Here is a 17,937-nt window from a genome sequence, read left to right as displayed (position 1 = left end):
TGGAATAAATTGATCTTTTTGAATTATTCTCATTGATAAATGATAAAATTCATCATTCATATAATTTTTAATGATATTTTCGATCAATTAGCTGAAATATATTGATTTCAATTTGCAAATATAATTAATATAACTCGAGTTGGCAAGACAGATATCGATAGTAAACAGTCAATTAATATACATGGCATAGATTTTATGTAGTTCGTCGTCTGTTGAAATCTGATAAAAGTATTAGTTTTACTGTGAAATTATTGAGTGTTTTTAGTATTTGATCTAATTAAATGATTAATTTGAGTATTGTAACATTCTTCATTCACATACAGTGTGCAAATATTCTATTTATTCTAAATGGATACGATAGGTGTGGTTTGGGAACTGGAGCAGTCTAGCAATTTGTTATTATACAATTGTTTTTTGAGTCACTTATGACAGTGAACAGGAAGCTACTTTACGCTTTCTAAATTTTCAAAACAAATGTCAATGATTGGCCTAAATTGTTGTTAAATGATTCGCACCATCGGATTTTATTGAAAAGTAGATTAAAGTCTGCACAGATCACGCACAGAACCATGTCGCCTTTGAAACCAAAGAGTGACAATAACGCACCATCCCAGCCTGTTTTCACCCTGACAACTTTGACTAATGATGCGAAATCAACTGTAGATAAATTGTATCGAAATTTGCATTATCCGTTGAAGGTTTTACAGCATTTTAATTCATTGAGATTAAGTAATAAATTTTGTGATGTTGAAATAGTGGCTGGAGGAAAAGTAATGAAGGTAGGTGTTATGTCCTAAATGATACTATTTACATAAAGAATTCAAAACATGAATCATAAATATCAATGAAGCAGAGAAGCTTGAAGAATTAAGTTAGAAATCAAAATCAACTTACTGAGATCTATTTAGTATTTTATTTATGCAGAAGGTACTAAGTATTTGGTATTGTTGTTTAACACCTAAGTTAACTTACATCAGTTCTAGTAAATTTTTTTGTGACACTATTCTCTAGTTGAACGTTTTATCCCTTACTCTGTCCAAATTGCCATTTAGGTTAGCAATTTAATTTTTTTAAAAACTTCCAAGAACATGATGTATACAATTTATTCAGCAGCAAATAAATTCTCAATTTCGCTACTATTAGACACAGAATCAGTCTCCTCCTTATGTAGTTAAATCTAAATATACTTCAGCCCACTAGGCGGAGTTAGGAATTTTTTTCTACTACCCATTTTTTCAACATTGAATTTAATGTTGGTCTACTTTCTTCTAGGCGCATCGTGCGATTTTGTCAGCTAGTTGTCCTTACTTCCAAGCCATGTTTTCAAATGGTTTGATTGAAGAGCAAAAGGACACCATAGAACTTCACACCATTCAGCCTGATATACTGAGCAGTCTTCTCGATTTCATATACACAGGTATGTTGAACCAGTTGAAGTATTTAACAAAGTTTATCTAAACCTATTCCATGTTATTAATAAGTTTTTCAAAGTTAACATTTTTGATCCATATTTCACTGTGTTTCTTATTGCCTGTCTCAGCTTATTTCTAGAATTCACTTTATAGTCTATCAAGTAAACTTTAACAATCTTAATTATCTAGAAAGGTTATCAATAAAAACTTTGAAAAAATTAGGAAACCATTATCCAGGACTCGGAAACCTTTGTAAAATCACCAATTGTTTACTGTTTTTCACTCATAATATCAATCTTCCTGTAGTATCATAGATACAGTAGTATTATAATCTCTGTCAAAAGACTTTGGATGGTTTATTAAACATTGAAAAATATCATAGATATGCATAATGTATAATTCTTATTCTTGCTTACTCCAACGATTTAAACTCTATACATTTGTTCAAAATTTATATGAAATAGTGCTTTTGTATCAATAAAATTCAATCCATTTCTACTTTCAGGTGAAATTGAAATTACTCAGGAGAATGTACAAGAAATAATCATAGCAGCAGATATGTTAGAGCTGAATGAAGTTGTGTTAGGTTGCACAGAATTCCTCAAGCAAGAACTACATCCAACTAATGCCGTCGGAATATACAGGTAATATCAATGATAAAAAATCGTGGTTATACTGTAGCAAACTCCTAAGTAACAAAATTTATCATTTTCCGTGTTTTATTTAATGCAATGTAATATACATAGGATACTTAATGAGACAGACAGATTGGCTTATTTCTCTTACCAATAGACCAATAACATCACAGAAGTCAGCAGATGAGAAAGGATTGTAAGCCGCCGGAACACTCTATGCACATTGACTTGCTTTTGATTTTTAAGCACAGCTAAATCTCAAATCTAGAAAACCTTCATATCAGATCCCCTCCCAACCCAAAAAATCTCAAATAACCATCCCACTGTGGAGCGAAGCTTGGCAGAATGTACCAGATAGATATGAAGAGAAAGTCGCTTATCGAGTTGAAAGGATGTATGGTTTCGAGCTGCCTTGTCGTTAGTTCGGACGCAGTAAGCAGCAACACGGAACCCTAGATATTTTTTTTTTACTTCTGTTGTCTTCGCCGCAGTCTCGATTTTGTCTTGCGGTTCTCCTTCCTTTCAAATTTCAGCACATGGGTTGAAAACTAGAAACCCGTATTCACCATTCATGCCCTTGTAATTTCTAGAGAAAAAACAGGGCAGTTTTTGTTCTGTAATATAATTCTATCTATACTTACGTGTTGCTTCACAGCGGCCGGACTATAGTGTGGGTATGTCTTGACCTTTTCAGAACAGGAAAGATGTCAAAAATGAGTATTGATGGGGTGGGTATTCCTGTGAATTTCGTAGTCAAGAGCAAACAATGCAGGACAATATTGATGCATGCCCATTGACCAAGACTCTGAAGATGGCTACAAAATTTGCATGTAGCAGATGTGCTACATACTCTGTAACTTACGGCATACTCTGGATTATTAACTTGAACTTAGTTTATTACCTACTGATATGAATTTCTATCTCTCTTCTTTCTACTACTGCTACCCAAGCCTCACCAGTACCATTTTTACTTTCCTTGCACTATTACCATAGGTAAGGAAAGTATTGCTTTCCAAAAAAAAATAAGGTACCCTAATTTCATGTTTTCTATACGTTTCAAGGTCCCCTGAGTCCAAAAAAATGATTTTTGGGTGTTGGTCTATGTGTGTGTATGTGTGTATGTCTGTGAACACGATAACTCCATTCCTAATTAACCGATTGACTTGAAATTTTAAACTTAAGGTCCTTATACCATGAGGATCCGACAATAAGAAATTCAATAAAATCCAATTCAAGATGGCGGAAAAAATGGCGGATAATGACTAAAAATCCATGCTTTTCACGGTTTTCTCGAAAACGGCTGTAACGATTTCCTTCAAATTCATACCATGGATAGCTATTTATAAGCTCTATCAACTGGCATAAGTCTCATTTCTGGAAAAATTTCAGGAGCTCCGAAATATTCTTGAGAAAAATGGCGGATAATGACTAAAAAACCATGTTTTTCACCGTTTTCTCGAAAACAGCTCTAACGATTTTCTTCAAATTTAAACCATGGATAGATATTCATAAGCACTATCAACTGGCATGAGTTTCATTTCTGGGAAAACTCCATGAGCTCCGTAATATTCTTGAGAAAAATGGCGGATAATGACTAAAAAACCATGTTTTTCACCGTTTTCTCGAAAACAGCTCTAACGATTTTCTTCAAATTTAAACCATGGATAGATATTCATAAGCACTATCAACTGGCATGAGTTTCATTTCTGGGAAAACTCCATGAGCTCCGTAATATTCTTGAGAAAAATGGCGGATAATTACTAAAAAACCATGTTTTTCACGATTTTCTCAAAAATAACTTGACCGATTTTTTTCAAATTCATACCCTGTATAGTTATTTATCAGCTCTATCAACTGGCATGAGTCTCCTTTCTGGGAAACCAATGGGGGGTCCACCCCATCCTTGGGAAATGGACTTAGTAACCTCCTTCTCGTGCATGAGGTAGGTAGGTAGCGCAGTTCATAAAAAGAACACATAGTCGAGATATTTCATCTGTAGAACAGCTGTTTTGACGACTTTAAAAAATGAAGACTAAAAAAATCATCGAATTTCACAATTCACACAAAGAAAAAGTACTTTGAAAACAATTATATATACACATATACAGAAGTCTGATCGTAGTTTCAAATATGAGCAAGGAAAGTTGTGTGAGTGTACCACACCAGATTTTTATAGTTTGAGATCTGGAATTCAATTCAAATTTATTCTCCAAAAACATGATTATGAAGAACAATATATAATGGCTTTCTATGATGTGTTCTATTTTCAACATCTATCGGCTTGGATTACGTGTGCTTCAAATATCCAATCATTATCCAAGCCTATCCAATTCATTACAGACTATTTGTTTCATATTGATTAATTTATTACAATTAAAATCCAAAAACTAAAGTTTTTAGCAACTTAAATCCATTTGCATGGATTTGCAGGTTCGCCGAAGGCCACAATTGTACTGGACTGGCAAAGTTAGCTTTCAACTTCATCCTGTCAAACTTCCCCAGGATATGCATGGAAGAGGAGTTCTACGATTTGCCCAAAGAACAGTTGTGTGATTTCCTAGCTAGTGAGATGCTTCAGGTCGATTCTGAATTTCAGGTGTGTTTTGGTATTTTTCATGTTATTAAATATGCTCAGTAAATTAATACGTATATCATCAGCAAACATCTTCCTACCTATTCCCGTGGAAAAGAAGCAAGAGAAAATTATCAGATTACACTATAAGAACGAACTATTTTAAATAAAAAAGTAAAGAAGGTAGAATCCTTCATTTCAAGAAAATATAAGGCAAGAATTGTTTGTTCTTTGTTTTCCCGCTCTACCTCCTCAAATATTTTATTGAAGTTTTTGTTTATTCCACAGGTATTTCAAGCTGCAATACGATGGATCAAGCATGATCCTACTTTAAGGAAACGTTATGTATTTGAAATTCTAACTCATGTGAGGATACCATTGCTCTCAAGATGTGTATTAGAGAGAGCTATTACTGAATGTAGTGACGCTAGTTTAAAGGTAAGTATCAGAACTTGAATATAACATAAATAACACAATTTAATAACATAACTATATTTAATTAATGAAGTTGATAAATTGGCGGTCCTGACTGAAATATCATAGTTAACCTATGAGCTATTTTGATTGTTAAACATATTTTAGATCTCATTGTGAATATTCCAAATAGCTTTAGTTCTCTACGAATATAATATTTGTTGGGTATTAAGTTCAATCTATTCTAGAAAGATGCTTTATAACCGAAAACAGTCAATTTTTCACCTAAGGTACTTTTTTCGAATTTTCCTGTGTCACTTTCGCACTATTTTATAATTATTGTTCGGATTATCTATTTTTAACGAAACTTCTCCATTTAGTAGCAAAGAGACTTTATTAGTTGTATGTTAAGGAGAATTAGGTGACTGATCTCGATGAATATTAAGTATAATCTTATTTAGCACAATTCATTCTAATAAATTACACAATAGAAGAAGTTTAGGCTATCACATTATTTTCTCTTTTTAATAATTATTACTGTTAAGATTTACCTAATAAGTGGCTGTGGACGTAGCCGAGTATATTAACTGATTGCTTTATAATCCAAAGATTTAATCCTTGATATGACGAAAAGCATAAAGTCAATCCTCTTTATTTTCGTTTCATCTCTCCAAATTCAATTATATTGTTCTCCTTATCCCCTCTTTGCAAGTAAATAAATGCAGCAAATCAATCAAGTAGATCTTCGAACTTCGATTTCACATTCTGATATTTATAATATAATAAGTTTATATCTATTCTGCTTTCATAGATTGTAATATAATACAGTATGATGAACTTATATTAATATTATTTTCCCCAGATTGCTCTAAGATCGGTGAAGAAAGACTTTGTACTAAAGAAAGGCAGCTTAGTGCCTTTGTACTCGAACCCTCGGCTGTGCGCTAAAAAAGACATCTTCGTGATTGGCGGCTCGAAGCGAGAGTTGGTGTGTTCGTGGACGAAGTCCTATGAATGCACATTCGAGTCGGTCGAGCGATATGACACTTTCAGAGGGTGAGCGAATCTCAGGTTACTCTCAGACATGCATTAGTTTCTATTACAAGTTTTCGTTTGAGTTTCGCCTTGAGATAGGAGCACAAAAGGGAATCTCAAGTTCACATTAATACTCTTGAGAGTCATGTGCACGCTCCAAGTTGAAGGCTAATCTGAACGGCTCTTCGATTAAATCAAGCTTTGCTCGCATTTATCTCATTAAATCACTAGCTTATTTGATTCAGTGTAAACTAGATTAGTACTTCCGGTCTTCGGGCAGTATTTATGAACGTTCATTATTTAACATTAAGAATGGTTACCTAGTTAGACTGGAATGCGCAAATAAAAAGGGATCTAATGTTTACATTCTACTCTCTACAGCTGGTTGAAGGCTAATCTGAACTGCTATTTAAATAAATTAAGCTCTGCTCGCATTTATTTTATTAAATCTATAGCTTATCTTATTCAGTGTAAACTAGGCTAGAACTTACGGTCCTAAGTCCTAACCGTAAGTTGAAGGCTAATCCAAATTCAAATTCATTTATTTGCCATAAAATAATACAGATTGATAAAATAAATATTCTAACTTACAAAATGGCAATCCGAACAGTTATTTAATCAAATAAAGCTTTTCTTGCATTTATTTCATTAAATCACTAGCTGATCTGATTCCGTGTAAACTAAGTTAGTACTTACGGTCTTCGGCCAGTATCTATGAACGTTTATTAGTTGAAATTAAGAATTTACCTATCAATCAAATACTAGAATCATACGAAGCATCGGTCGTAACCAAGCAACTACATTTTACTTTCAACTTGACAGGATTCCCCATATTATGTTTTTCACCTAGTTTAGTTTACATGATGCTTGTGAATAAGTCGTTTTGACCATTCTGGTATATATTCCTCGTTTAGACAAAGCTAGTCATTAGTCTTGTTGACTAGATTGTCACTTGATTATAAACTGTTTCGATTTAATCGTAACATTGATGCTTTCAAATCTTTATTTCACTTTTTTGGACAATTTTCTGAAATTTGTACCTATGATAAAATGTTTCATATCTTGGATTGTTGCATAATCTTCGTCAAATTTCGTAATTCACATAATTCACAAATCTTAATCATAAATTTATTAAGATTCCTGTATGTAAGCTGTTCTTGATATTCTTTTTGGAAATGTAATTTGAAATTTCATTAATCAGAATAAGATAATCAGTGTCATTCTTTTTATTTTGCAAAAAGCACATTATTTATTTTCAAATTCCTGAAAGGCCTTCTTTCTAATTTAATTTTTTCCATCCTGGATAATAATGAAATACTATTACCTATAATAATAATAATTCTTTGAAGGATTAATCTTTATGAATTATTTATTGATGATTGAACAGAGAATGGAGCAAAGCATCGCCGATGGGCATTGGACGTATTTTGCCGGGCGTAGCGGCGCTAAATGGTCGCATCTACGTGGTGGGCGGAGAGCAGGACTCTCACATAATGGCCAATGGCGAGGTTTACAGTCCTTGTGATGACACCTGGGAGACAATGCCCTGCATGGTTCGTACAATATCCAATCTGATTTCGATTTGTATTCAAATTTTAATATGAGATGATCTTGTGCTATATTAAGAATGCATTTCACGCTCAGAACGGAATGTATACTGCGTTACTGATGTATATTATGGAGACAGTCTAATTCTAACTTACATAGTGATTGCTTACATATTTCATTCACACATGCACAAAACAATGAATGGGAGAGGAAAAACATAATTAATCCAAAACTATTTCTCTCCCTAATTTAGATACGTAACTTCGTGTGAATTATTCAACTTTGAGGTTTCTTTTAAAATGTGCGTACATTTTTCACGGCCAATTTATTTAATATAGAGGAGGGAGTTGTAGATGGTGTCTCCTTGATTTTCTGACTGCTTGTAACTTGACTTTTGACGTCGTTTTGTACAAACTCTTATTCTATCATCGAGTAACAATAATTGGAAAACAATTGGTGAAAAACTATAGGCATACCTACGGGGCCAATGTACTGTATATTATGATATTAGCATGCTTTGGTAATACATAATCAAAATAGAATAAGCTAACGTTCAGCAAACATTGAAACTGCCTCAGACATTGCTACGAACGACAATATCAAATGTAATTTTCCCAATAAATTCAGCCCTTTCCCTTTACTAATTCTACATTTCTATACTAATTTTATTTTGTATGTTTTATTGGATTGTTGTCCCAAGTTGTAAAATTGGTTGCAGATTGTGCCGAGATGTGAGTTTGGACTGTGCGCTCTGGACGGAGTATTGTATGCCGTAGGTGGATGGGTGGGTGATGATATCGGAGGCTCCATAGAAAGGTAACTACTCAAAGTTCATATATAATGAAAGTAAATTCGAATGGCTTTTGATGGTGGGGAGTCCCTTTGCGGGGATGTTCCACCTCGCCTGAATATAGAATCTAAGCCGCCAATGGGACTCACGACTGTAACACTTCAGCCGGGACCGACAGTTTAATGTGCCCATCCGATAACACGGGAGTGATCTGGTCAAAAACTCTTGGTGATGAACGGGTTTGAACACGGGATCTGCAGGCCGCTACGCAAACACTATCCACTAGACCACGGATCACTCCGTCAGCTCATATAGATCAGATTCGATCATATAGATCTTAAAATTATTACTATTCCAAATTTTAGGATGGATATTTTACAATGAAAAATATTAGGATGTCAAAATAAAAAAACCAAACGTTATTAAATTTCTACCTATGATGTAAAGTTGAAAAAGAAAAACTTAGGGTTTGCCTTTAGTTGAATCATTAATGTATGTACAAAGAATAAATTATTTGATCTTGGTATTTTCAACAATTCACAATCTAAAATCCAATCACCAATTCATGTTTTGGTTCAACAACACTTTCAGGTTTTATTGATTTGATTCAAAAATGTCCTTATTTTCTTATTCTAAGTACGGTAATGTATCTATGTATTGTTATTACAGGTATGATCCAGTAATAAATGAATGGGAATTGTATGGACAAATGCCTTTATCAAAATTCAGCATGGGAGTTGTCTCTTATGAGGGTAGGTTTTCCAAAAATACTTTGTATTAGTTATTTACAAATCAGAAACTGTAATATTATAATTATTGCTCTGATTATACATGTATGTAGTTATTGATTATAACTCGTGAGTTCCTTTCTGTTTATGTAACTTATTTCATTGATGAATGATTTAGACCCTAGACAAAATACTGTTCATTAGATAATAGATAAATTCATTAGATACTATCTATTAGATAAATAATAAATGGAAAACTGCATCATGCAGTTATGCTTATCTAAAGCTTTTCTAGTAGAATAAAAAACTTCATCATGCAGTTATGCGTATATAAAGATTTTATAGTTTTAATTATTAAACGAAAATCCAAATAGAATCCTGTCAATCACCCCGTAAACTTCATCTACTACAAGGTAAACCGCTAAAAATGAAATTCGATGAGAGCTACTACTAAAAATTCACTCTATTGTCATTAGAAGTAGCAGAAGTCTTCGACGTGGTTGAAAGCATTGAATTTGGATTTTCGTGTACAAAAGTGAATGAAACAGATCCTACTTTTGGACTAGGCTACTTGATGTATGAATAAAAATTCGGGGAAGGAACAGTTTTGGGCTGTGCCTGATGGTCCTCTCCTAATCATTTCAATGATTTGTGTATCATTTAATCAATAAATAAAAAAATATTCAGCAGTATTTGATGAAATGCAATATCTCATTTATTACCATATACTTCTTTAGTTGATGTTCTAAAGAATAATTTAATGAAAAACTTATTCTATTTTTGAATCTGGGATTAGTGAATTGATGAATGACTTGGTGGCAGGTCTGATCTACCTTGTGGGCGGATGCACCCATGACAGCCGCCACATCCAGGAGCTGGTGAGTCTGAACCCGGTGCTGAACGAGTGGCAGGCCCTGGCTCCTATGCTCACCCCTCGCTCGCAGATGGGCGTGGCCGTGCTCGACGGGTACCTGTATGTGGTTGGCGGCACCAACAAACGCAACGAGGTGCTGCAGTCGGTCGAGCGATACTCCTTCGAGCATGTGAGTCCTGTCAATGCTTTCAACAATAACAATATTCTATTTTCTAATGTTCATTTCATATTATGAAACTCCAGATTAAATCCTATTTTAGTGATAAAAGTGTAAAATATGTCTTCTATGTTTGGTCTTGAAGCATCTAAATTTAAAAATCTACTTTGTGGAAATGATAAAGGACTGAAAATTTTGTGAAGTGAACAACTACAAGACTTGACCTATTTCGGACTATGTGTAACATTATCTAAATTTGGGAGAGGAATAGCACAAGGTTACCTTATTTTTCCTCTCCCCAACATTTTTATGATTTATTTAATATATGAATCAATAAAGAATCAATCTTATCTTAAATCCCTGATATATCATTTACTACCAAGTACAGTCAATTGGAAATTGAATTGAAGTATTGCTTATGTTGTAATTTTTGACGAAATAAAACAAAAACTAAAATCTATGTTTTTTAACATTTATTTTACTTTTTTTACTAAACGAAAATCCAGACTAGATGTTATCAACTATCCCGAATACTGAAAAAATATATTGTAGTATACAGGGTGATTCATAATTATGGTAAAATAATTTAATACGTGATAGTAGAGGTAAAAATAAGAAAAAAAGTTCCTATAAACATATATCCATAAACGCTTCATTAGCGAGCTATACAGGGTGAATAGGGCTAATCAGTCTGAAGAGACTGCCAAGCATATATCACACTGGATTGCGACAAGGATTGCAACCAGGTGATGAGTGGAATGTTAGTATAGGGAAAAACCCCTGGTTCTTGTAAAGGACATAGGTATTGGTTTGCCTAACTAACATATTACTTGGGAACACAATAAGCTTCGGTTGACGTGTGGGGTTCTTTGTAACTTTGGATCCTTGAATCCGTCCCTTCAAAAACAATAAACAATAAACAATGATTGGAAGAATATTTCCAAGGATACTTGACCAACAAATGCCATGTCAAAAACAATAACAGAAAGCACTAAGAAATTTTTCTTAATTTTTTGTATAATCAATTTTCCAAATATACAGGGTGATTCATAATTATGGTAAAATAATTTAATACGTGATAGTAGAGGTAAAAATAAGAAAAAAAGTTCCTATAATAGCGAGCTATACAGGGTGAAAGATTTCGCCCGGAATTCAGTTCCTCTGGTGAAATACACCGATGCTGAATTGTTTGGGGACTAGTTTTTGAAAAACTTATGCTGGATTCATATGGAAAAATATCTGAAAAATTGAATAAAACTACTGTAGCGCGGCTTCAGTAGGCCTAACTTACAGTTTGTTTTTTTGTTCAACAGTGAACTAAAATATTTCTGAAAATAATTTTCAGCTGATAATTTCTTTTAAATATTTTTTATTTAAAACAAAATGAATCAGCTGTTTTTGAACAGCTGTTCTTAAAATCAATGTTCTATTTGCAATCAGCTACAACCTATGAGTTATTTGTTCTCTCCTCATAAAACAGCAAATTTTGTGGTGTAATGTACTACATAAGAATACATGTTATCCAACTTTTATTTAAATTTTGTTTACACAGCTTACATCATTCTTTTCAGAATTAAATTCTCTACAATTTTTATTGCTAAAAATTATTTGTTTACTGGTCATTAAAGAAAGTTATTGGGCATCAAACGTAGAAGTCTATGTTTTTCTACTTGAATTTTTTGCATATTTCAACTTTTTTCTCAAAAACTACTCACACTACAGCTTCCAGCTTCAATTTTTCAGATATTTTTTCATATGAATCCAGCATAAGTTTTTCAAAAACTAGTCCCCAAACAATTCAGCATCGGTGTATTTCACCAGAGGAACTGAATTCCGGGCGAAATCTTTCACCCTGTATAGCTCGCTATTATAGGAACTTTTTTTCTTATTTTTACCTCTACTATCACGTATTAAATTATTTTACCATAATTATGAATCACCCTGTAAATTTGGAAAATTGATTATGCAAAAAATTAAGAAAAATTTCTTAGTGCTTTCTGTTATTGTTTTTGACATGGCATTTGTTGGTCAAGTATCCTTGGAAATATTCTTCCAATCATTGTTTATTGTTTATTGTTTTTGAAGAGACGGATTCAAGGATCCAAAGTTACAAAGAACCCCACACGTCAACCGAAGCTTATTGTGTTCCCAAGTAATATGTTAGTTAGGCAAACCAATACCTATGTCCTTTACAAGAACCAGGGGTTTCTCCCTATACTAACATTCCACTCATCACCTGGTTGCAATCCTTGTCGCAATCCAGTGTGATATATGCTTGGCAGTCTCTTCAGACTGATTAGTCCTCGAGACCTACGTGAGTTCCACTCCTGGCCATTTTGTAGGTCCTTCCGCTGAGAGAGGGGACGCCAAACTGCCTCTAGGGCGCCGGCGCCCGGCCAACCTCGACTCAGCCTCTTGATCCACATTTATGCCTGGAGTTTCACCCATCTCTGGTCTCTTGGGTTTATCTTTTTGCCCCTCCGAAACTGCCCTGATGAGGCAGATCCCGTGGGTTTGAAGGCAAGGCAACTTCTGGAGTTGCCTTGAGGTGCATTTTAGTCGCCTCCTACGACAAGCATGGATGATGTGGGTGAATTGTGTTTTTCAACACATTCTTGAGTGCGATGATCGACTCAATGCTCCCCCAACCCACAGGGGGCTTCTTCTAATCATAGTCATCATTCACAGTATCTGTTGTTCCTTTCACAGTTGAGAATGATTTTTTTTTGTATCTATCAATATTGTGAAAAAATAAAATAGAATATGTCTTAATAAGGAATGGGATATATATATCAATCTCATATTTATTTATTCATTCATATACAAATACAATTAAGGTAAAAACAAAAGGCATTCGCCCAAAACTGTTCTAAACCTTAATTTGGAATACACAGTCTTAAGGTTATGTAAATGATAACTTAATTCACACACTATTTTGATTCTAAAAAATGTATCTAAGTTACTACAATTTTGAAGTTATCAGATTAATTAATTTTAAAATACAAATCGTAACAAAAATCTTCCATCACAATCACAAAAAATATTGAAAATTTCACTTGAATCCACAAAATTATTAATATTGATCAGGATTTTAGAGTTTTTAGATTAAAAGTTCAATGAACAGTATTTTGTCTTTGAATAATCATTTTGTCATCGACAGAAAGATTGTTTATTTTATGTGTTATCAATATTAACGTTAGCATCTTTCTATTTTTAATAACAAACGTGCGCTTGTGCAATAGATAGAAATATGTACTCGAGATGGCTTTCATGTTTGGCATTGACTGAGGTTATATTAATACCCAAAATTTATCTTTTGGGGCAGAGCTTGTTAGTTGGGACTGTGAGTAAAGTCCGGCTGATCCAGTGAAAAAGGATAGACTTGTTTCGTTTCATAATACAGTTATTCTGTCACAGATCGGGCAGTTTAAAAATAATTGTATTATTAAGGGAGACAGGTTCTGAACCTATTCATTGGTTCAGTTAATTTTGTTTTTTTAATACTAACTGTAAAATCGCGTTTCAACCAGTGAATGCCAACGGGGGAAGCCATCTTAAAAAGGTAGGCGTTTACTTGATAAGATCTTTTTTTTTAATTTTCATAACCACAAAGATTGAATCATTAGCAGCAGGCGAGTAGCTTTCCTATTTATTTCACTTTAATATTGTGTTTTTTTATATATTTATATTTTACCTTTTGAATAGTCAAAATTAATATTATCATATTTTAAGCATATTTAACCGAAAGTACCAATTAATTAAAGTACTAGTTATTCTGTTCTCTTTCTGTTATCATTTTTCATTCCCCCTTTACATATTTAGTGGAAGTGTCACATCTTGCTTACATAATTTAGTGGAAGTCTCCCCACCACCGTTACATAATTGGTAGAGGCGTCTAGCTTACACAGCCTGCTTACATAATTGGTGGAGGCGCCTGCTTACAGTTCACTTGAATGATTTCACAAAATCGATGAAGTCGATGTATTTTTTTGTTTATATTGAATGTTGAAATTCTATTTAAAGAATATGTGTGTGTGTTATATTTAATATTTAATTTGTTAATATTTATATTCATTTTATAATGAATGTGTGTGTGTGTGTGGTGTGTGTGTGTGTGTGTGTGTGTGTGTGTGTGTGTGTGTGTGTGTGTGTGTGTGTGTGTGTGTGTGTGTGTGTGTATTGCAGAACGTTTGGAGCGAAGTGCCACCGATGAAAGTGGCGCGCGGCAGTCCGGCAGTGGCGGCCGCCAACGGGTTCCTCTACGTGATTGGCGGCGACCAGACGCACGAGATCAACTTCTACCGCGCGCAGGTCACCATCGCCTCGGTCGAGCGCTTCGATCCCATCTCCAACGCCTGGTACGACTGTCCGCCGCTGCCCGAGAGTCGCAGCGAGGCTGGTGCTCTGGTCATGTGATAGTAGTCACGTGATAATGCAAAACAACATTATGATGCGACATTATGTGATGCAACTTTGTGCTAATGTGATGCAACATTGCACCAATGTAATGCAACATAATGATGTAAAATAACTGACTATTTCCAAGTTCCTCACCGATCAATTATATGGCGCATGTGAAACTGAACAATTATTACATCACTGTGAAGCTAAACAATTATTTTTCAAAGTTCCTCACCAATAGATTATACTACAAACAAAGGTATAACATTCATGATATTTCTAGCCAACTGCAACGCAAAGCGCCGCTTGGTTTGAACCGCCTATTTAACAAACTTGGCTGCCCTAGCTTGTTCAAGCATTCTCAAAAATCTGCTGCATAGTGTAAGATCATTATGTTTTATTTTTAAACTGAAGAAAATAAATTTATCAAAATACAAATGAAGCCTTCACATATACGGCAGAAAATATCAGTTTTGGCACAAACCGTTATGTTATTTGGTACAGAAAAACGTTGACACTGACTGTTATTAGATTTGCAAGTCTTCTAATATACAGGTAAATTTGGTGTTTATTGTGGAACAACATTATAACAAATACTTGAAGCATTGGCTGAGTTTTGTGAATTTTCTTATTCTATTAATATGTGCAAATAATAAATTCGTGAATTTCATAATTGTGAACTTCGAAAGTTTATCAGCAGATCAGCAGCTCACATTTTTTCTATTATCTGCATATATGTTCATGAATAATTCATTATTTCATACTACCTCGTTATTTTTTATCAACTTGACTATTTTTAAAATAGATTGTTTGGATAATTAATTGCTAAGCAGATTAAACTCCATATTATAATCTAAATCAAGATGTGGACAAACCTTGCTATCTTTGATTTTTATGTATTGATTGATAGTAAAGACTGGTGATTGAATTACAGTACACCAAAGAAAATGTTATGTTTGATTGGTATTTAATTCAAATTTTATTTTCTATTAATTCCCTTGTATAATTCCATTACATATTTGAAATTTTGAACCAATAACTTTATTTTTTTCAATATTTCCACCATTATTTATTATGATTATTATAGTATATTAATTATGATATTTATTCAAATAAATTTTATTATTTTAAAGAATGTTATTTCTAAACTATGTTGTTTATTCTGGACACAGTTCCAAAAATACATAGTGTGATATTTAACCCTAGTCTATAGCTATATTCATTTTAAATGGAATCATATACTGAAAACTAAGTTAAATTCGGCAACACTGTACTGCAATTAAATTGTTGATTGGTTAGTTACTGATGACAATTACTAATATTGTTCGCATATCAAGTAGGCTACTAGCTAATACTGTCTCTGTCTGTATCAACCACTGCAAACTCGAAATTGATGTAGCAGTATTCCTCATCTATGAAACAATATTGTAGTTATCTTTTCTATGCTCTAATTATTCATAATGAGTCAATTAACGAAACATAAATGCAGACTTAAATCATATTACTAAATTACTCTACTTTATTGCACAAGTACAGTATTTTACGCTTATATTTAGTATTATATATATAGATTTGTTGTAATTTCTATGAACTGTTGTTAAAAATAAGTTTAAAAATGTTTAATGAGTTGTACACAGAATAAACTATTTTATTGTATGGATGCTATTGAGCTGTTAATATGGATGCTTGACGGAAAATTATTACCATATTGTATAAACTAAGTTCTATAGTTCTACTATAAATACCTTAACAGCCTTATTATCCAAATAATCTTTATAATATATTATCATTATTTTCTCTTTAGTTCTTTAATAATATCTATTTTCATCAATGTGATGACTAATTTACAGTTTAGGTATATTTATAATATATCCCTTTTTATATAGGCTGTACATTCAACAAGTCGCTAGTAACTCACAGTACTGTATTCATATTAATTCAAATGAATCTTCTTTCGAATTTTCATTCCAATATTATTTTCATCATGTAGCTGACAATCCATAAACTTATAATATAATGACACATAACATTGATTTAGTATTACTTGTACATGAATTTTATAAATAGGAATATGTTTGTAACTAGTTTTATAAATTATTTCAAATATAAATCTGTTGCAAAGAGTTTTTGACCCAAAATATCAGGTCATTAATAGGTTAATAGATTGTTCTAGTTCATTGTCTGAAAAACAAGCTATAAGGTTACTCAATAAGTTAGTAGTATGTAGAGTAATAATAAAACCCCATACAGTTCGATATGTTTAACGTTTGAACAAGATATCTTTCGGTGGTACAAGACTCAAATTCAGGTAAAAAACTCACTTCTTCAAACTCCAGGTTTCTGAATCATGAAAGATTGCACAATTGATCAGAGCTTAGTATAAGTCATGGAATTATATCATTGAAAATTTTATAAGAACACTCAAAGAAGTAATTCTACTAGAAATTTGAAATATGATTTTATCTTCTATAACAATTCTTATAATATTTTATGTTATGTTTATTTGAAATCTTCGTTTACCTTGAGCTATGATAGTATTTATTTATTTTTCAGGTCAAAGGCTATTGTATTAAAGTACCTATTATTCTTAATTGACATGGTTGTTTTTTATTTTTGAAACGCAATGATTCAAGTGTAACACTTTTCATTCTCAAAGATGTTTCCGAGTAACAAAATCTTCTATTCTATACATAAGTCTGAATTTTAATACTGTACCTATTATAATTTTCTGCTAAATGACCAAATTAATGGATCTGTGTTGAAGAATTGACTCCATCTTAATCAATCCCATTCAGTTATATGATTTTAAATCAAATCTTGATCTCTCACCCGATAGCTTGTATGACTGTAATTGTAAAATAGGTATTGTATTACGAATTGGACGGAGCACATAGTGAAATTTATCTTGATTTCAATTTTTATAATATAATGCAATACCCATACTTTACTGTAAATAAACTGTACTGTTAAAACCCAGACATTTTACAATGTATTTGTACTTGATACATGATATTCAAATAGCTCGAGATTCACTGTGCTATTTGCAGTGTATATGTATTGTAAATCATTACATTATTCATGCTGTACCTAATAAAACGAATAAAACTTCTCAATATTCTGTAGTCATAATTTATTTTTATTACTTTAGGTGGTGTATCGTGTGGACTGTCTCAAGTATCAACTTTGGACAGATAAATTGAAAGCGTGCGCATTTTAAACAATCAGTTAATAAATTATAAGAGCCATGAAAAATATAAAGTACCTAGTCTCAATAACACAAACCCGTTAATCCAAGCTATCAATTTTTTAAAACTGCTACGGTATTGAACATACTACAGTATAGGGTCCTAAGCAAGCAAATAATCCATACA

The 17,937-nt window shown here is 32.9% G+C and overlaps 1 protein-coding gene across 1 annotated transcript; it reads left to right on the top strand.

The window, feature by feature from the left end:
* Nucleotides 1–164: 164 nt before the first annotated feature.
* LOC111055475 (actin-binding protein IPP) lies at nt 165–17,688 on the top strand. Its single transcript, XM_039436312.1, has 11 exons — nt 165–779; nt 1,273–1,417; nt 1,918–2,056; nt 4,478–4,643; nt 4,908–5,057; nt 5,896–6,089; nt 7,456–7,621; nt 8,335–8,432; nt 9,076–9,158; nt 9,957–10,177; nt 14,351–17,688. The coding sequence occupies exons 1-11, from the start codon at nt 570–572 to the stop codon at nt 14,579–14,581; spliced, it is 1,803 nt and encodes a 600-aa protein (XP_039292246.1). The 5' UTR covers nt 165–569; the 3' UTR covers nt 14,582–17,688.
* Nucleotides 17,689–17,937: the final 249 nt, after the last annotated feature.

The sequence above is a fragment of the Nilaparvata lugens genome, chromosome 10 (genome assembly GCF_014356525.2).
Source record: "Nilaparvata lugens isolate BPH chromosome 10, ASM1435652v1, whole genome shotgun sequence".
In the NCBI taxonomy this organism is placed as follows: domain Eukaryota; kingdom Metazoa; phylum Arthropoda; class Insecta; order Hemiptera; family Delphacidae; genus Nilaparvata; species Nilaparvata lugens.
Note: the sequence above shows the minus strand (reverse complement) of the source record. Positions and strands in the feature narration are given on the sequence as shown.